At 51.6% G+C, this 20,000-nt stretch overlaps 1 protein-coding gene across 1 annotated transcript in view; it reads left to right on the top strand.

Annotated features, from left to right (window-relative positions):
* Nucleotides 1-20,000, top strand: part of LOC118372806 (rap guanine nucleotide exchange factor 5) — a 95,988-nt gene that overhangs the window by 29,450 nt on the left and 46,538 nt on the right. Inside the window, exons 5-8 of the mRNA XM_052471803.1 lie at nucleotides 599-761; nucleotides 4,150-4,234; nucleotides 4,375-4,423; nucleotides 4,545-4,621. Of these exons, the coding sequence (XP_052327763.1) occupies nucleotides 599-761; nucleotides 4,150-4,234; nucleotides 4,375-4,423; nucleotides 4,545-4,621 (374 nt within the window). The remainder of the gene's footprint in view (nucleotides 1-598; nucleotides 762-4,149; nucleotides 4,235-4,374; nucleotides 4,424-4,544; nucleotides 4,622-20,000) is intronic.

The raw sequence follows: 20,000 nt of genomic DNA, 5'->3' as shown, positions 1-20,000 counted from the left end.
CCAGTCTATCTATATGTGTGTGTGTTTCAGTGGACCAGTCTATCTATATGTGTGTGTGTGTTTCAGTGGACCAGTCTATCTATAAGTGTGTGTGTTTCAGTGGACCAGTCTATCTATATGTGTGTGTGTGTTTCAGTGGACCAGTCTATCTGTGTGTGTGTGTTTCAGTGGACCAGTCTATCTATATGTGTGTGTGTTTCAGTGGACCAGTCTATCTATGTGTGTGTGTGTGTTTCAGTGGACCAGTCTATCTATATGTGTGTGTGTGTGTTTCAGTGGACCAGTCTATCTATATGTGTGTGTGTGTTTCAGTGGACCAGTCTATCTATATGTGTGTGTGTTTCAGTGGACCAGTCTATCTATATGTGTGTGTGTTTCAGTGGACCAGTCTATCTATATGTGTGTGTGTGTTTCAGTGGACCAGTCTATCTGTGTGTGTGTGTTTCAGTGGACCAGTCTATCTATATGTGTGTGTGTTTCAGTGGACCAGTCTATCTATGTGTGTGTGTGTGTTTCAGTGGACCAGTCTATCTATATGTGTGTGTGTGTGTGTGTTTCAGTGGACCAGTCTATCTATCTGTGTGTGTGTGTGTTTCAGTGGACCAGCGCGTGGTGTTTGGGGACTCTAACTCCTACTACCAGTTCAGCTTTGAGGAGTGTGAGTCTGCAGCCTGCGAGTTCTGCGGCCTGGAGAAGGAGGCGTGGCCAGAGGCTGTTAGGCTCCTCCTACAGCTTGTCCCATACGTCCAGTTCAGAACTGGGTAATTGTGTGTGTGTGTTTGTGTGTGAACGTGTGTGAACGTGTCCCAGTGTTGCCTGGGTCTTACATGACCATCACACATGAACACAGACACACGCACACACACACACGAGCATCCGTGTTCCAACTGAATCCGTGTTCCAACTGACAAGATTCATCTCTAATCTCTCCACATACTGTTAATCCCTTAGTCTGGCATTGACACACACTCACAAACACACGAACACACACACAAACACAAACACACGGTCTAATAGACTCTCATAGCGGGAGCTGGGAGCGTGTTGAGGGAGCACACCGGTGTTCTGAGTGTCACGCAGAATTCCTGTTCCCTCCGATAGAATTCTAACTGGTCTGTGTGGCATTCCAACTGAGCCTGCTACTGAACTCAATCTGTCACTTAGAGAGAGGAGAGAGGACAGAATGGGGGAGAGGAGAGAGAGGGGGGGAGGAGAAAGAGTAAGAAAAGAGGGGGAGAAGAGAGAGAACGGGAGAAAGAGGGGACAGAGAGAAAGAGAGAGAGTTGATCACTTCTGACGAGAGAGAAGAGGAAGGAACAAAGACAGAGGAGGAGAGATAGATCCCTAGGCCCCCTTCTCCTCCTCCCCTCCCCTTCCTCTCCTCTCCTCCCCCGTCCTCCCCTTTCTCTCCTCCCCATCCTCCCCTTCCTCTCCTTCCTCTCCTCCCCCATCCCCCCTTCCTCTCCTCCCCCTTCTCCTCCTCCCCCCCCCTTCCTCTCCTCCCTCCCCCGTCCTCCCCTTTCTCTCCTCCCCATCCTCCTTCCTCTCCTTCCTCCCCCCCATCCTCCCCTTCCTCCCTCCCCTCCACCTCCTCTCCTCCACCTTCCTCTCCTCCTCCCCTGTCCTCCCCCTTCCTATCCTCTCCTCCACCTTCCTCACCTTCCTCTCCTCCCCCATCCTCCCCTTCCTCTCCCCCCCTTCCTCTCCTCTCCTCCACCTTCCTCACCTTCCTCTCCTCTCCTCCCCCTTTCTCTCCTTCCTCTCCTCCCCCTCCCCTTCCTCTCCTCCCCTCCCCCTTCCTCTCCTCCCCATCCTCTCCTCCCATTCCTCCCCCCCCTTCCTCTCCTCCTCCCCCTGTCCTCCCCTTCCTCTCCTCCCTTTTTCTTCCTCTCTTCCCCTCCCCCTTCCTCTCCTCCCCCATCCTCTCCTCCCCTTCCTCCCCTCCCCCTTTCTCTCCTCCACGAGCCTTGTCCTCTTCTGTGTAGTCAGGAAGTAGAAATTGTGGGAGGGAGGGATGGAGGGATGGAGGGGGGAAAAGAGAGAGAGAGAGTGTGATGCTATCACTACCTGTCCTACTACTGCATCCATCATGGTTTATCAGATCACTCTCACACACACAGATACACACATACACACTTCCTCCTCTGCAATCATTGCACTGAAGCCACAGATAAAATTCAAATGATATACAAATTAGCATGGGAACTGGGAAGGTGTGTGTGTGTGTGTGTGTGTGTGTGTGTGTGTGTGTGTGTGTGTGTGTGTGTGTGTGTGTGTGTGTGTGTGTGTGTGTGTGTGTGTGTGTGTGTGTGTGTGTGTGTGTGTGTGTGTGTGTGGGAGGGAGAGAGAAAGAGGAGGAAAGAGAGAAGAGGGAGAACTAGGTGCTGTTTCCTGTTTTAGGAAGGCAAAAAGACAAGCAGTAGAGATATCCAGTAGAGTGACCAGTAAAGACCAGTAGAGAGCAGCAGAGACCAGTAAAGACCAGTATAGACCAGTAAAGACCAGTAGAGAGCAGTAGAGACCAATAAAGACCAGTAGAGACCAGTAGAGACCAGTAAAGACCAGTAGAGAGCAGTAGAGACCAGTAAAGACCAGTAAAGACCAGTAAAGACCAGTAGAGAGCAGTAGAGACCAGTAAAGACCAGTAGAGAGCAGTAGAGACCAGTAAAGACCAGTAAAGACCAGTAGAGAGCAGTAGAGACCAATAGAGAGCAGTAAAGACCAGTAGAGCGCAGCAGAGACCAGTAAAGACCAGTATAGACCAGTAGAGACCAGTAAAGACCGGTAAAGACCAGTAGAGAGCAGTAGAGACCAGTAAAGAGCAGTAAAGACCAGTAGAGAGCAGTAAAGACCAGTAAAGACCAGTAGAGAGCAGTAGAGACCAGTAAAGATCAGTAGAGACCAGTAAAGACCAGTAAAGACCAGTAGAGAGCAGTAGAGACCAGTAGAGAGCAGTAGAGACCAGTAAAGACCAGTAGAGACCAGTAAAGACCAGTAGAGAGCAGTAGAGACCAATAAAGACCAGTAGAGACCAGTAGAGACCAGTAAAGACCAGTAGAGAGCAGTAGAGACCAGTAAAGACCAGTAGAGAGCAGTAGAGACCAGTAAAGACCAGTAGAGAGCAGTAGAGACCAGTAAAGACCAGTAGAGAGCAGTAGAGACCAATAGAGAGCAGTAGAGACCAGTAAAGACCAGTAGAGCGCAGCAGAGACCAGTAAAGACCAGTATAGACCAGTAAAGACCAGTAGAGACCAGTAGAGAGCAGTAGAGACCAATAAAGACCAGTAGAGACCAGTAGAGACCAGTAAAGACCAGTAGAGAGCAGTAGAGACCAGTAAAGACCAGTAAAGACCAGTAGAGAGCAGTAGAGACCAGTAAAGACCAGTAGAGAGCAGTAGAGACTGTAAAGACCAGTAGAGAGCAGTAGAGACCAGTAAAGACCAGTAAAGACCAGTAGAGAGCAGTAGAGACCAATAGAGAGCAGTAGAGACCAGTAAAGACCAGTAGAGTGCAGCAGAGACCAGTAAAGACCAGTATAGACCAGTAGAGACCAGTAGAGAGCAGTAGAGACCAGTAAAGATCAGTAGAGACCAGTAGAGACCAATAGAGACCAATAAAGACCAGTAGAGAGCAGTAGAGACCAGTAAAGACCAGTAGAGAGCAGTAGAGACCAGTAAAGACCAGTAGAGAGCAGTAGAGACCAGTAGAGAGCAGTAGAGACCAGTAAAGACCAGTAGAGACCAGTAGAGACCAGTAAAGAGCAGTAGAGACCAGTAGAGATCAGTAGAGGTCAGTAGAGACCAGTAAAGACCAGTAGAGACCAGTAAAGACCAGTAGAGACCAGTAGAGGCCAGTAGAGACCAGGAGAGGCCAGTAGAGAGCCGTAGAGACCATTAGAGAGCAGTAGAGACCAGCAGACACCGTTAAGACAGTAGAGACCAGTTGAGAAAGTAGAGACCAGCAGAGACCAGTAGAGACTGTAGAGAACCGTTGAGACAGTAGAGACCAGCAGAGACTAGTAGAGACTGTAGAGAACCGTTGAGACAGTAGAGACCAGCAGAGACCAGTAGAGACTGTAGAGAACCGTTGAGACCAGTAGAGACATGAAGAGAAGACTGGAAAAACTAATGGTGTGTGTTTGTGTTATAGGTCTGAGGAGGACTCAGAGGGAAACAGAGATGTCTGTGGGGACAGCTTTCTCCAGATGAAAGCATTAGATAGGCTCACCTCCACGGTTAGTTGTGTGTGTGTGTGTGTGTGTGTGTGTGTGTGTGTGTGTGTGTGTGTGTGTGTGTGTGTGTGTGTGTGTGTGTGTGTGTGTGTGTGTGTCTGAAATGAGCTGCCATACTGATTGTGTATGCTCTGTCCCCGCAGGTGCAGAATGAGTTGGCTGTTGCTCTCGCCCGCAAGGCTCGCAAAGCCAGTGAGTTTGTTACTGTATTGTGTGTTTGTGCCACTGTAAGATTTCTTTTAGTTTCAGCAAATAAAATATTTGTTTTAGTTGTGGCTTAGTCCTGACAGCTGTCAATCTAACATGGTTGTAGTGGCAGAGCAGGGTGGCCCAGAGTCACCAGACGCCATCCCCCGGGAGACACCCACACCCAGCGACGAGAACACCACGGTAGGACACTCACACACATACACACACTAACGCAGGAGAGGAGAGGCAGAGAGAGTAGAACAGGGCAGAAGAGCAGGGAGAGGAAGAGGGAGTAGAACAGGGAGAGGAAGAGGGAGTAGAGCAGGGAGAGGAAGAAGGAGTAGAACAGGGAGAGGAAGAGGGAGTAGAGCAGGGAGAGGAAGAGGGAGTAGAGCAGGGAGAGGAAGAGGGAGTAGAACAGGGAGAGGAAGAGGGAGTAGAGCAGGGAGAGGAAGAGGGAGTAGAACAGGGAGAGGAAGAGGGAGTAGAGCAGGGAGAGGAAGAGGGAGAGGAAGAGGGAGTAGAACAGGGAGAGGAAGAGGGAGTAGAGCAGGAAGAGGGAGTAGAGCAGGGAGAGGAAGAGGGAGTAGAACAGGGAGAGGAAGAGGGAGTAGAGCAGGGAGAGGAAGAGAGAGTAGAGCAGGGAGAGGAAGAGGGAGAGGAAGAGGGAGTAGAACAGGGAGAGGAAGAGGGAGTAGAGCAGGGAGAGGAAGAGGGAGTAGAGCAGGGAGAGGAAGAGGGAGTAGAACAGGGAGAGGAAGAGGGAGTAGAGCAGGGAGAGGAAGAGGGAGAGGAAGAGGGAGTAGAACAGGGAGAGGAAGAGGGAGTAGAGCAGGGAGAGGAAGAGGGAGTAGAGCAGGGAGAGGAAGAGGGAGTAGAACAGGGAGAGGAAGAGGGAGTAGAGCAGGGAGAGGAAGAGGGAGTAGAACAGGGAGAGGAAGAGGGAGTAGAGCAGGGAGAGGAAGAGGGAGAGGAAGAGGGAGTAGAACAGGGAGAGGAAGAGGGAGAGAGCAGGGAGAGGAAGAGGGAGTAGAGCAGGGAGAGGAAGAGGAGAGGAAGAGGGAGTAGAGCAGGGAGAGGAAGAGGGAGAGGAAGAGGGAGTAGAGCAGGGAGAGGAAGAGGGAGTAGAGGAAGGAAGAGGGAGTAGAACAGGAGAGGAAGAGGGAGTAGAGCAGGGAGAGGAAGAGGGAGTAGAACAGGGAGAGGAAGAGGGAGTAGAGCAGGGAGAGGAAGAGGGAGAGGAAGAGGGAGTAGAACAGGGAGAGGAAGAGGGAGTAGAGCAGGGAGAGGAAGAGGGAGTAGAGCAGGGAGAGGAAGAGGGAGAGGAAGAGGGAGTAGAGCAGGGAGAGGAAGAGGGAGAGGAAGAGGGAGAGAACAGGGAGAGGAAGAGGGAGAGGAAGAGGGAGTAGAGCAGGGAGAGGAAGAGAGAGAGGAAGAGGGAGTAGAACAGGGAGAGGAAGAGGGAGTAGAACAGGGAGAGGAAGAGGGAGTAGAACAGGGAGAGGAAGAGGGAGAGGAAGAGGGAGTAGAACAGGGAGAGGAAGAGGGAGTAGAGCAGGGAGAGGAAGAGGGAGTAGAGCAGGGAGAGGAAGAGGGAGTAGAGCAGGGAGAGGAAGAGGGAGTAGAGCAGGGAGAGGAAGAGGGAGTAGAACAGGGAGAGGAAGAGGGAGTAGAGCAGGGAGAGGAAGAGGGAGAGGAAGAGGGAGTAGAACAGGGAGAGGAAGAGGGAGTAGAGCAGGGAGAGGAAGAGGGAGTAGAGCAGGGAGAGGAAGAGAGAGTAGAACAGGGAGAGGAAGAGGGAGTAGAGCAGGGAGAGGAAGAGGGAGAGGAAGAGGGAGTAGAACAGGGAGAGGAAGAGGGAGTAGAGCAGGGAGAGGAAGAGGGAGTAGAACAGGGAGAGGAAGAGGGAGTAGAGCAGGGGAGGAAGAGGGAGTAGAACAGGGAGAGGAAGAGGGAGTAGAGCAGGGAGAGGAAGAGGGAGTAGAACAGGGAGAGGAAGAGGGAGTAGAGCAGGGAGAGGAAGAGGGAGTAGAGCAGGGAGAGGAAGAGGGAGTAGAACAGGGCAGAAGAGCAGGGAGAGGAAGAGGGAGTAGAGCAGGGAGAGGAAGAGAGAGTAGAACAGGGAGAGGAAGAGGGAGTAGAGCAGGGAGAGGAAGAGGGAGTAGAACAGGGAGAGGAAGAGGGAGTAGAGCAGGGAGAGGAAGAGGGAGTAGAACAGGGAGAGGAAGAGGGAGTAGAGCAGGGGGAGGAAGAGGGAGTAGAACAGGGAGAGGAAGAGGGAGTAGAGCAGGGAGAGGAAGAGGGAGTAGAACAGGGAGAGGAAGAGGGAGTAGAGCAGGGAGAGGAAGAGGGAGTAGAGCAGGGAGAGGAAGAGGGAGTAGAACAGGGCAGAAGAGCAGGGAGAGGAAGAGGGAGTAGAGCAGGGAGAGGAAGAGGGAGTAGAACAGGGAGAGGAAGAGGGAGTAGAGCAGGGAGAGGAAGAGGGAGTAGAGCAGGGAGAGGAAGAGGAGTAGAGCAGGGAGAGGAAGAGGAGTAGAACAGGGAGAGGAAGAGGGAGTAGAGCAGGGAGAGGAAGAGGGAGTAGAACAGGGAGGAAGAGAAGAACATGGCAGAAGAGCAGGGAGAAGAGGGAGTAGAGCAGGGAGAGGAAGAGGAGAACAGGAGAGGAAGAGGGAGTAGAACAGGGAGAGGAAGAGGGAGTAGAGCAGGGAGAGGAAGAGGGAGAGGAAGAAGGGAGTAGAACAGGGAGAGGAAGAGGGAGTAGAGCAGGGAGAGGAGAGGGAGAGGAAGAGGGAGAGAACAGGGAGGAAGAGGGAGTAGAGCAGGGAGAGGAAGAGGGAGTAGAGCAGGGAGAGGAAGAGGGAGTAGAACAGGAGAGGAAGAGGAGTAGAGCAGGAGAGGGAAGAGGGAGAGGAACAGGGAGAAGAGCAGGGAGAGGAAGAGGGAGTAGAGCAGGGAGAGGAAGAGGGAGTAGAACAGGAGAGGAAGGGAGAGGAAGAGGAGTAGAGCAGGGAGAGGAAGAGGGAAGAGGGAAGAACAGGGAGAGGAAGAGGGAGTAGAGCAGGGAGAGGAAGAGGGAGTAGAACAGGGAGAGGAAGAGGGAGTAGAGCAGGGGGAGGAGGGGAAGAACAGGGAGAGGAAGAGGGAGTAGAGGGAGAGGAAGAGGGAGTAGAACAGGGAGAGGAAGAGGGAGTAGAGCAGGGAGAGGAAGAGGGAGTAGAGCAGGGAGAGAAGAGGAGTAGAACAGGGCAGAAGGGCAGGGAGAGGAAGAGGGAGTAGAGCAGGGAGAGGAAGAGAAGAGGGAGAGGAAGAGGGAGTAGAGCAGGGAGAGGAAGAGGGAGTAGAACAGGGAGAGGAAGAGGAGCAGGGAGAGGAAGAGGGAGTAGAACAGGGAGAGGAAGAGGGAGTAGAGCAGGGGGAGGAAGAGGGAGTAGAACAGGGAGAGGAAGAGGGAGTAGAGCAGGGAGAGGAAGAGGGAGTAGAACAGGGAGAGGAAGAGGGAGTAGAGCAGGGAGAGGAAGAGGGAGTAGAACAGGGAGGGGAAGAGGGAGTAGAACAGGGCAGAAGAGCAGGGAGAGGAAGAGGGAGTAGAGCAGGGAGAGGAAGAGGGAGTAGAACAGGGAGAGGAAGAGGGAGTAGAGCAGGGAGAGGAAGAGGGAGTAGAGCAGGGAGAGGAAGAGGGAGTAGAACAGGGAGAGGAAGAGGGAGTAGAGAGGAAGAGGGAGTAGAACAGGGAGGGAAGAGAAGTAGAACATGGCAGAAGAGCAGGGAGAGGAAGAGGGAGTAGAGCAGGGAGAGGAAGAGGGAGTAGAACAGGGCAGAAGAGCAGGAGAGGAAGAGGGAGAGGAAGATGTAGTAGAGCAGGGAGAGGAAGAGGGAGTAGAACAGGGAGAGGAAGAGGGAGTAGAGCAGGGAGAGGAAGAGGGAGAGGAAGAGGGAGTAGAACAGGGCAGAAGAGCAGGAGAGGAAAAGAGAGTAGAACAGGGAGAGGAAGAGAGAGTAGAACAGGGAGAGGAAGAGGGAGTAGAACAGGGCAGAAGAGCAGGGAGAGGAAGAGGGAGTAGAGCAGGGAGAGGAAGAGGGAGTAGAACAGGGAGAGGAAGAGGGAGTAGAACAGGGCAGAAGAGCAGGGAGAGGAAGAGGGAGTAGAGCAGGGAGAGGAAGAGGGAGTAGAGCAGGGAGAGGAAGAGGGAGTAGAACAGGGAGAGGAAGAGAGTAGAGCAGGGAGAGGAAGAGGGGGCGTAGAGCAGGGAGAGGAAGAGGGAGTAGAGCAGGGAGAGGAAGAGGGAGTAGAACAGGGAGAGGAAGAGAGAGTAGAACAGGGCAGAAGAGCAGGGAGAGGAAGAGAGAGTAGAACAGGGAGAAGAAGAGGGAGTAGAGCAGGGAGGAAGGGGAGAGGAAGAGGGAGTAGAACAGGGAGAGGAAGAGGGAGTAGAGCAGGGAGAGGAAGAGGGAGTAGAACAGGAGAGGAAGAGGGAGAGAGCAGGGGAGGAAGAGGAGTAGAACAGCGAGAGGAAGAGGGAGTAGAGCAGGGAGAGGAAGAGGGAGAGAAGAGGGAGTAGAACAGGGAGAGGAAGAGGGAGTAGAGCAGGGAGAGGAAGAGGGAGTAGAGCAGGGAGGAAGAGGGAGTAGAACAGGGCAGAAGAGCAGGGAGAGGAAGAGGGAGAGCAGGGAGAGGAAGAGAGAGAGAACAGGGAGAGGAAGAGGGAAGAGGGAGGAAGAGGGAGTAGAACAGGAGAGGAAGAGGGAGTAGAGCAGGGAGAGGAAGAGGGAGTAGAACAGGGAGAGGAAGAGGAGAGAGCAGGGGGAGGAAGAGGGAGTGGAACAGGGAGAGGAAGAGGGAGTAGAGCAGGGAGAGGAAGAGGGAGTAGAACAGGAGAGGAAGAGGGAGTAGAGCAGGGAGAGGAAGAGGGAGTAGAGCAGGGAGAGGAAGAGGGAGTAGAACAGGGCAGAAGAGCAGAGGAGAGGAAGAGGGAGTAGAGCAGGGAGAGGAAGAGGAGGAACAGGGAGAGGAAGAGGGAGAGAGCAGGGAGAGGAAGAGGGAGTAGAGCAGGGAGAGGAAGAGGAGTAGAGCAGGAGAGGAAGAGGGAGTAGAACAGGGAGAGGAAGAGGGAGTAGAGCAGGGAGAGGAAGAGGGAGTAGAACAGGGAGGGGAAGAGAGAGTAGAACATGGCAGAAGAGCAGGGAGAGGAAGAGGGAGTAGAGCAGGGAGAGGAAGAGGGAGTAGAACAGGGCAGAAGAGCAGGGAGAGGAAGAGGGAGAGGAAGATGTAGTAGAGCAGGGAGAGGAAGAGGGAGTAGAACAGGGAGAGGAAGAGGGAGTAGAGCAGGGAGAGGAAGAGGGAGAGGAAGAGGGAGTAGAACAGGGCAGAAGAGCAGGGAGAGGAAAAGAGAGTAGAACAGGGAGAGGAAGAGAGAGTAGAACAGGGAGAGGAAGAGGGAGTAGAACAGGGCAGAAGAGCAGGGAGAGGAAGAGGAGTAGAGCAGGAGAGGAAGAGGGAGTAGAACAGGAGAGGAAGAGGGAGTAGAACAGGGCAGAAGAGCAGGGAGAGGAAGAGGGAGTAGAGCAGGGAGAGGAAGAGGGAGTAGAGCAGGGAGAGGAAGAGGGAGAGGAAGAGGGAGTAGAACAGGGAGAGGAAGAGAGAGTAGAGCAGGAGAGGAAGAGGGAGTAGAGCAGGGAGAGGAAGAGGGAGTAGAGCAGGGAGAGGAAGAGGGAGAGAACAGGGAGAGGAAGAGAGAGAGAACAGGGCAGAAGAGCAGGGAGAGGAAGAGGAGTAGATCAGGGAGAGGAAGAGGGAGTAGAACAGGGAGAGGAAGAGGGAGTAGAACAGGGAGAGGAAGAGAGAGTAGAGCAGGGAGAGGAAGAGGGAGTAGAGCAGGGAGAGGAAGAGGGAGAGCAGGGAGAGGAAGAGGAGTAGAACAGGGCAGAAGAGCAGGGAGAGGAAGAGGAGTAGAACAGGAGAGGAAGAGGGAGTAGAACAGGAGAGGAAGAGGGAGTAGAGCAGGGAGAGGAAGAGGGAGAGGGAGAGGAAGAGGGAGTAGAACAGGGAGAGGAAGAGAGAGTAGAACAGGGCAGAAGAGCAGGGAGAGGAAGAGGAGTAGAGCAGGGTGAGGAAGAGAGAGAGTAGAGCAGGGAGAGGAAGAGGGAATAGAGCAGGGAGAGGAAGAGGGAGTAGAGCAGGGAGAGGAAGAGAGAGAGCAGGGAGAGGAAGAGGGAAGAGCAGGAGCAGGAAGAGGGAGTAGAACAGGGAGAAGGAGGAAGAGGGAGTAGAACAGGGGGAGAAGAGCAGGAAGAGGGAGTAGAACAGGGAGAGGAAGAGAGAGTAGAACAGGGCAGAAGAGCAGGAGAGGAAGAGAGAGTAGAACAGGGAGAAGAAGAGGGAGTAGAGCAGGGAGAGGAAGAGGGAGAGGAAGAGGGAGTAGAACAGGGAGAGGAAGAGGGAGTAGAGCAGGGAGAGGAAGAGGGAGTAGAACAGGGAGAGGAAGAGGGAGTAGAGCAGGGGGAGGAAGAGGGAGTAGAACAGCGAGAGGAAGAGGGAGTAGAGCAGGGAGAGGAAGAGGGAGAGGAAGAGGGAGTAGAACAGGGAGAGGAAGAGGGAGTAGAGCAGGGAGAGGAAGAGGGAGTAGAGCAGGGAGAGGAAGAGGGAGTAGAACAGGGCAGAAGAGCAGGGAGAGGAAGAGGGAGTAGAGCAGGGAGAGGAAGAGAGAGTAGAACAGGGAGAGGAAGAGGGAGTAGAGCAGGGAGAGGAAGAGGGAGTAGAACAGGGAGAGGAAGAGGGAGTAGAGCAGGGAGAGGAAGAGGGAGTAGAACAGGGAGAGGAAGAGGGAGTAGAGCAGGGGGAGGAAGAGGGAGGGAACAGGGAGAGGAAGAGGGAGTAGAGCAGGGAGAGGAAGAGGGAGTAGAACAGGGAGAGGAAGAGGGAGTAGAGCAGGGAGAGGAAGAGGGAGTAGAGCAGGGAGAGGAAGAGGGAGTAGAACAGGGCAGAAGAGCAGGGAGAGGAAGAGGGAGTAGAGCAGGGAGAGGAAGAGGGAGTAGAACAGGGAGAGGAAGAGGGAGTAGAGCAGGGAGAGGAAGAGGGAGTAGAGCAGGGAGAGGAAGAGGGAGTAGAGCAGGGAGAGGAAGAGGGAGTAGAACAGGGAGAGGAAGAGGGAGTAGAGCAGGGAGAGGAAGAGGGAGTAGAACAGGGAGGGGAAGAGAGTAGAACATGGCAGAAGAGCAGGGAGAGGAAGAGGGAGTAGAGCAGGGAGAGGAAGAGGGAGTAGAACAGGGCAGAAGAGCAGGGAGAGGAAGAGGGAGAGGAAGATGTAGTAGAGCAGGGAGAGGAAGAGGGAGTAGAACAGGGAGAGGAAGAGGGAGTAGAGCAGGGAGAGGAAGAGGGAGAGGAAGAGGGAGTAGAACAGGGCAGAAGAGCAGGGAGAGGAAAAGAGAGTAGAACAGGGAGAGGAAGAGAGAGTAGAACAGGGAGAGGAAGAGGGAGTAGAACAGGGCAGAAGAGCAGGGAGAGGAAGAGGGAGTAGAGCAGGGAGAGGAAGAGGGAGTAGAACAGGGAGAGGAAGAGGGAGTAGAACAGGGCAGAAGAGCAGGGAGAGGAAGAGGGAGTAGAGCAGGGAGAGGAAGAGGGAGTAGAGCAGGGAGAGGAAGAGGGAGAGGAAGAGGGAGTAGAACAGGGAGAGGAAGAGAGAGTAGAGCAGGGAGAGGAAGAGGGAGTAGAGCAGGGAGAGGAAGAGGGAGTAGAGCAGGGAGAGGAAGAGGGAGTAGAACAGGGAGAGGAAGAGAGAGTAGAACAGGGCAGAAGAGCAGGGAGAGGAAGAGAGAGTAGATCAGGGAGAGGAAGAGGGAGTAGAACAGGGAGAGGAAGAGGGAGTAGAACAGGGAGAAGAAGAGAGAGTAGAGCAGGGAGAGGAAGAGGGAGTAGAGCAGGGAGAGGAAGAGAGAGTAGAGCAGGGAGAGGAAGAGGGAGTAGAACAGGGCAGAAGAGCAGGGAGAGGAAGAGGGAGTAGAACAGGGAGAGGAAGAGGGAGTAGAACAGGGAGAGGAAGAGGGAGTAGAGCAGGGAGAGGAAGAGGGAGAGGGAGAGGAAGAGGGAGTAGAACAGGGAGAGGAAGAGAGAGTAGAACAGGGCAGAAGAGCAGGGAGAGGAAGAGGGAGTAGAGCAGGGTGAGGAAGAGAGAGTAGAGCAGGGAGAGGAAGAGGGAATAGAGCAGGGAGAGGAAGAGGGAGTAGAGCAGGGAGAGGAAGAGAGAGTAGAGCAGGGAGAGGAAGAGGGAGTAGAGCAGGGGAGAAGAGCAGGAAGAGGGAGTAGAACAGGGGAGAAGAGCAGGAAGAGGGAGTAGAACAGGGGAGAAGAGCAGGAAGAGGGAGTAGAACAGGGGAGAAGAGCAGGAAGAGGGAGTAGAGCAGGGAGAGGAAGAGGGAGTAGAGCAGGGGAGAAGAGCAGGAAGAGGGAGTAGAACAGGGGAGAAGAGCACTCATGCATATGAGTGTCTGCGAGTTTGTTTACTTGGCTGTTCTCTGTGTTTTAGCAAGGAAGTAGAAGATGGGAGACAGGGGACTTAGGGTCCTGGGTTAGAGTGAGGGGTTAGAGTGAGGGGTTAGAGTGAGGGTTTAGAGTGAGGGGTAAGAGTGAGGGGTTAGAGTGAGGGGTTAGAGTGAGGGGTTAGAGTTTAGGTTTTTTTTAATTTTTTTATTTTTTTATTTCACCTTTATTTAACCAGGTAGGCTAGTTGAGAACAAGTTCAGTATGGGGATGAGGTAGGTAAAAATGGCTGGGCTATTTGCCGATAGACTATGTACAGCTGCAGCGATCGGTTAGCTGCTCAGATAGCAGATGTTTGAAGTTGGTGAGGGAGATAAAAAATCTCCAACTTCAGCGATTTTTGCAATTCGTTCCAGTCACAGGCAGCAGAGAACTGGAACGAAAGGCGGCCAAATGAGGTGTTGGCTTTAGGGATGATCAGTGGGATACACCTGCTGGAGCGCCTGCTACGGATGGGTGTTGCCATCGTGACCAGTGAACTGAGATAAGGCGGAGCTTTACCTAGCATGGACTTGTAGATTACCTGGAGCCAGTGGGTCTGGCGACGAATATGTAGCGAGGGAGTACAAGTCGCAGTGGTGGGTGGTATAAGATGCTTTAGTGACAAAACGGATGGCACTGTGATAAACTGCATCCAGTTTGCTGAGTAGAGTGTTGGAAGCAATTTTGTAGATGACATCGCCGAAGTCGAGGATCGGTAGGATAGTCAGTTTTACTAGGGTAAGTTTGGCGGCGTGAGTGAAGGAGGCTTTGTTGCGGAATAGAAAGCCGACTCTTGATTTGATTTTCGATTGGAGATGTTTGATATGAGTCTGGAAGGAGAGTTTACAGTCTAGCCAGACACCTAGGGACTTATAGATGTCCACATATTCAAGGTTGGAACCATCCAGGGTGGTGATGCTGGTCAGGCGTGCGGGTGCAGGCAGCGAATGGTTGAAAAGCATGCATTTGGTTTTACTAGCGTTTAAGAGCAGTTGGAGGCCACGGAAGGAGTGTTGTATGGCATTGAAGCTCGTTTGGAGGTTAGATAGCACAGTGTCCAAGGACGGGCCGGAAGTATATAGAATGGTGTCGTCTGCGTAGAGGTGGATCAGGAAATCGCCCGCAGCAAGAGCAACATCATTGATATATACAGAAAAAAGAGTCGGCCCGAGGATTGAACCCTGTGGCACCCCCATAGAGACTTCCAGAGGACCGGACAGCATGCCCTCCGATTTGACACACTGAACTCTGTCTGCAAAGTAATTGGTGAACCAGGCAAGGCAGTCATCCGAAAAACCGAGGCTACTGAGTCTGCCGATAAGAATATGGTGATTGACCGAGTCAAAAGCCTTGGCAAGGTCGATGAAGACGACTGCACAGTACTGTCTTTTATCGATGGCGGTTATGATATCGTTTAGTACCTTGAGCGTGGCTGAGGTGCACCCGTGACCGGCTCGGAAACCAGATTGCACAGCGGAGAAGGTACGGTGGGATTCGAGATGGTCAGTGACCTGTTTGTTGACTTGGCTTTCGAAGACCTTAGATAGGCAGGGCAGGATGGATATAGGTCTGTAACAGTTTGGGTCCAGGGTGTCTCTCCCTTTGAAGAGGGGGATGACTGCGGCAGCATTCCAGTCCTTGGGGATCTCAGACGATATGAAAGAGAGGTTGAACAGGCTGGTAATAGGGGTTGCGACAATGGCGGCGGATAGTTTCAGAAATAGAGGGTCCAGATTGTCAAGCCCAGCTGATTTGTACGGGTCCAGGTTTTGCAGCTCTTTCAGAACATCTGCTCTCTGGATTTGGATAAAGGAGAACCTGGAGAGGCTTGGGCGAGTAGCTGCGGGGGGCGGAGCTTTTGGCCGAGGTTGGAGTAGCCAGGCGGAAGGCATGGCCAGCCGTTGAGAAATGCTTGTTGAAGTTTTCGATAATCATGGATTTATCGGTGGTGACCGTGTTACCTAGCCTCAGTGCAGTGGGCAGCTGGGAGGAGGTGCTCTTGTTCTCCATGGACTTCACAGTGTCCCAGAACTTTTTGGAGTTGGAGCTACAGGATGCAAACTTCTGCCTGAAGAAGCTGGCCTTAGCTTTCCTGACTGACTGCGTGTATTGGTTCCTGACTTCCCTGAACAGTTGCATATCGCGGGGACTGTTCGATGCTATTGCAGTCCGCCACAGGATGTTTTTGTGCTGGTCGAGGGCAGTCAGGTCTGGAGTGAACCAAGGGCAATATCTGTTCGTTTGACAGTGATGAGGGGTGGTCGTTTGACTGCGGCTCCGTAGCGGATACAGGCAATGAGGCAGTGATCGCTGAGATCCTGGTTGAAGACAGCGGAGGTGTATTTGGAGGGCCAGTTGGTCAGGATGACGTCTATGAGGGTGCCCTTGTTTACAGATTTAGGGTTGTACCTGGTGGGTTCCTTGATGATTTGTGTGAGATTGAGGGCATCTAGCATAGATTGTAGGACTGCCGGGGTGTTAAGCATATCCCAGTTTAGGTCACCTAACAGAACAAACTCTGAAGCTAGATGGGAGGCAATCAATTCACAAATGGTGTCCAGGGCACAGCTGGGTGCTGAGGGGGGACGGTAAGCAGGCGGCAACAGTGAGAGACTTATTTCTGGAGAGAGTAATTTTCAAGATTAGTAGTTCAAACTGTTTGGGTATGGACCTGGAAAGTATGACATTACTTTGCAGGCCATCTCTGCAGTAGACTGCAACTCCTCCCCCTTTGGCAGTTCTATCTTGACGGAAGATGTTATAGTTGGGTATGGAAATCTCAGAATTTTTGGTGGCCTTCCTGAGCCAGGATTCAGACACGGCAAGGACATCAGAGTTAGCAGAGTGTGCTAAAGCAGTGAGTAAAACAAACTTAGGGAGGGGGCTTCTGATGTTGACATGCATGAAACCAAGGCTTTTTCGATCACAGAAGTCAACAAATGAGGGTGCCTGGGGACATGCAGGGCCTGGGTTTACCTCCACATCACCCGCGGAACAGAGGAGGAGTAGTATGAGGGTGCGGCTAAAGGCTATCAAAGCTGGTCGCCTAGAGCGTTGGGGACAGAGAATGAAAGGAGCAGATTTCTGGGCATGGTAGAATATATTCAGGGCATAATGCGCAGACAGGGGTATGGTGGGGTGCGAGTACAGCGGAGGTAAGCCCAGGCACTGGGTGATGATGAGAGAGGTTGAATCTCTGGACATGCTGGTTGTAATGGGTGAGTTCACCGCATGTGTGGGAGGTGGGACAGAGGAGGTATAAGGGATATGAAGAATGGAACTAGGGGCTCCATTGTAAACTAAAACAATGATAACTAACCTGAACAACAGTATACAAGGCATATTGACATTTGAGAGAGACATACAGTAATCACAGGTGTTGAATTGGGAGAGCTAGCTAAAACAGTAGCTAAACCAGTAGGTGAGACAACAACAGCTAATCAGCTAGCACAACAACAGCAGGTAAAATGGCGTTGGCTAGGCAGGGAGGGTCGGATTAACTACACACAGAGCCTGAGTGCGGCTGGGGCCGACAGATAAAACATAAACAAGCAGAATGGAGTACCGTGATTAATGGACAGTCTAGCATGCATCAGCTATGTAGCCAAGTGATCAGTGTCCAGGGGGGCAGCGGTGGATGGGGCAGGGAAGCTGGACTGGCGAGTGTTATCCAGGTTAAAAAACAGTTAGCAGTGGCTCACAATGACTAAATAGCTTGTAGCTAGTTAGCTGGTTAGCTTCTGGAGGTTCTTGAGTGTGTTCTACAAATTAAAAATAATGGCGATTCCATATCACATTGGGTGAGGCAGGTTACCGGAAGGTATAAACAAATTAAAAATCGAAAAGAGATAAATATGGGTCCAGTGAGTGTTTGGGACGCGGCGATTCAGACGGTTAGCAGGCCTGTGCTAACAAGCTAACAGTTAGTAGGCCAGGGCTAAACAAGGTAGCAGTTAGCGGACCGGGGCTAAACAAGCTAGCAGTTAGCAGGCCGAATTAGCAAGCAGGGAGATAGCAAGGGCTAGAAAGTTAGCCTTTGGGGGACGTCGCGATGGGGTGAGTCTGTTTATTCCTCTTCATGCGGTGACATCGATAGACCGGTCGTGGGTCCGGATATTGTAGCCCAGGAGTATGCTTCGGTGGTAGCACAGGAGCTCTGGCCGGGCTAGCTTCAAGCTAAGTGGGTGGAAACGCTAGCCAGGAGTAATCATCCGGGGTTGCGGTTAGCTAGATAGCTAGTTGTGAGGAATCCAGCTGAAAATGTTCCGTTTGCGGTGGGAATCTGGGGATAAAAAATAATAGGTCCGTTATGCTCTGGTTAGAGTCGCGTTGTTCGAACTGGCGAGAGCTTTCCGAGCTAAAGGTTAGCTGATGACCGCTAGCAATGGTTTGCTGACTGATAGCTGGTAGCTAGCTGGTAGCTAGCTGGCTAGCTTCAGTTGAGGGGTTCCGGATCCAAAGTAGATATAAATACTTTAGAAGAAAATAGCTACATTGGGTGAGGCGGGTTTCAGGAGAGTATTTAGAAGTTGAGGTTTAACAAAATGTTTTAAAAGATATGCGAAGAAAAATATGTTCCAAAAATATAAAAAACGATATATACAAGGGACACGACACGACAAGACGTTCGACTGCTACGCCATCTTGGTGCTGTGGCTTAGAGTTAGGGTTGTGGGTTAGAGTTAGGGTTGTAGGTTAGAGTTAGGGTTGTAGGTTAGAGTTAGGGTTGTAGGTTAGAGTGAGGGGTTAGAGTGAGGGGTTAGAGTGAGGGGTTAGAGTTAGGGTTGTGGGTTAGAGTGAGGGGTTAGAGTTAGGGTTGTGGGTTAGTTAAAGTTAGGGTTGTGGGTTAGAGTTAGGGTTGTGGGTTAGTTAAAGTTAGGGTTGTGGGTTAGAGATAGGGTTGTGGGTTAGTTAAAGTTAGGGTTGTGGGTTAGAGATAGGGTTGTGGGTTAGTTAAAGTTAGGGTTGTGGGTTAGAGTTAGGCTTGTAGGTTAGAGTTAGGGTTGTGGGTTGGTTAAAGTTAGGGGCGTGGGTTAGTTAAAGTTAGGGTTGTGGGTTAGTTAAAGTTAGGGTTGTGGGTTAGAGTTAGGGTTGTAGGTTAGAGTTAGGGTTGTAGGTTAGAGTTAGGGTTGTAAGTTAGAGTTAGGGTTGTAGGTTAGAGTTAGGGTTATGGGTTAGAGTTAGGGTTGTGGGTTAGAGTTAGGGTTGTGGGTTAGTTAATGTTAGGGTTGTGGGTTAGGGTTAGGATTGTGGGTTAGAATTGCGTTGTGGTTAGAGTTAGGGTTGTGGATTAGAGTTAGGGTTGTGGGTTAGAGTTAGGGTTGTGGGTTAGTTAAAGTTAGGGTTGTGGGTTAGAGATAGGGTTGTGGGTTAGTTAAAGTTAGGGTTGTGGGTTAGAGATAGGGTTGTGGGTTAGTTAAAGTTAGGGTTGTGGGTTAGAGTTAGGCTTGTAGGTTAGAGTTAGGGTTGTGGGTTGGTTAAAGTTAGGGGCGTGGGTTAGTTAAAGTTAGGGTTGTGGGTTAGTTAAAGTTAGGGTTGTGGGTTAGAGTTAGGGTTGTAGGTTAGAGTTAGGGTTGTAGGTTAGAGTTAGGGTTGTAAGTTAGAGTTAGGGTTGTAGGTTAGAGTTAGGGTTATGGGTTAGAGTTAGGGTTGTGGGTTAGAGTTAGGGTTGTGGGTTAGTTAATGTTAGGGTTGTGGGTTAGGGTTAGGATTGTGGGTTAGAATTGCGTTGTGGTTAGAGTTAGGGTTGTGGATTAGAGTTAGGGTTGTGGGTTACGGTTGTGGATTAGAGTTAGGGTTGTGGGTTAGAGTTAGGGTTGTGGGTTAGTTAAAGTTAGGGTTGTGGGTTAGGGTTAGGATTGTGGGTTAGAGTTGGGTTGTGGCTAGAGTTAGGCTTGTGGGTTAGGGTTGTGGGTTAGAGTTAGGGTTGTGGGTTAGTTAAAGTTAGGGTTGTGGGTTAGGGTTAGGATTGTGGGTTAGAGTTGGGTTGTGGCTAGAGTTAGGCTTGTGGGTTAGGGTTGTGGGTTAGAGTTAGGGTTGTGGGTTAGAGTTAGGGTTGTGGGTTAGAGTTAGGGTTGTGGGTTAGTTATAGTTTGGGTTGAGGGTTAGATTTAGGGTTGTGGGTTAGAGTTAGGGTTGTGGGTTAGAGTTGGAGTTGTGGGCTATAGTTAGGGTTGTGGGTTAGAGTTTGATTTAGAGTTGTGGGTTAGAGTTAGGGTTGTAGGTTAGAGTTGGAGTTGTGGGTTAGGGTTGTGGGTTATAGTTTGGGTTGTGGGTTAGAGTTAGGGTTGTGGGTTAGAGTTAGAGTCAGGGTTGTTGGTTAGAGTCAGGATTGTGGGTTAGAGTTAGGGTTGTTGGTTGTGGGTTAGAGTTAGGGTTATGGGTTAGAGTTAGGGTTGTGGGTTAGAGTAAGGGTTGTGGGTTAGAGTTAGGGTTAGGGTTGTGGGTTATGGGTTAGAGTTAGGGTTAGGTTGTGGGTTAGAGTTAGAGTTAGGGTTGTGGATTAGAGTTAGGGTTAGGGTTGTGGGTTAGAGTTCGAGTTAGGTTTGTGGGTTAGAGTTAGGGTAAGGGTTGTTGGGCTGATAGTGTGTGTTGTTATCAGGGGTGTTTGCGAGAAGGTCATTTCGTGTGTGTGTGTGTGTGTGTGTGTGTGTGTGTGTGTGTGTGTGTGTGTGTGTGTGTGTGTGTGTGTGTGTGTGTGTGTGTGTGTGTGTGTGTGTGTGTGTGTGTGGTGGCACTTAGCGATAGTTTCACTCTCAGGGAGTAAGTACCCTGCTCTCAGCCAATCAACACACACACGCACACACACACACACACACACACACACACACACACACACACACACACACACACACACACACACACACACACACACACACACACACACACACACACACACACACACACACACACGTACACACACACACACTCACACTCACACTCAATCCAAACAGTGTAGACTCCAATGTAAATAAACATTCCACACGGCCAGCTACTGATGATACCATCATACTACCACCATCACCCCAGGGACCACCCCACCCCCTCTAACTGCCCTCCTCT

Source organism: Oncorhynchus keta, chromosome 19, assembly GCF_023373465.1.
Source record: "Oncorhynchus keta strain PuntledgeMale-10-30-2019 chromosome 19, Oket_V2, whole genome shotgun sequence".
NCBI classification, from domain to species: Eukaryota; Metazoa; Chordata; class Actinopteri; order Salmoniformes; family Salmonidae; genus Oncorhynchus; species Oncorhynchus keta.
The sequence above is the reverse complement of the archived record's forward strand: the minus strand, read 5'-3'. Positions and strand labels throughout refer to the sequence as shown.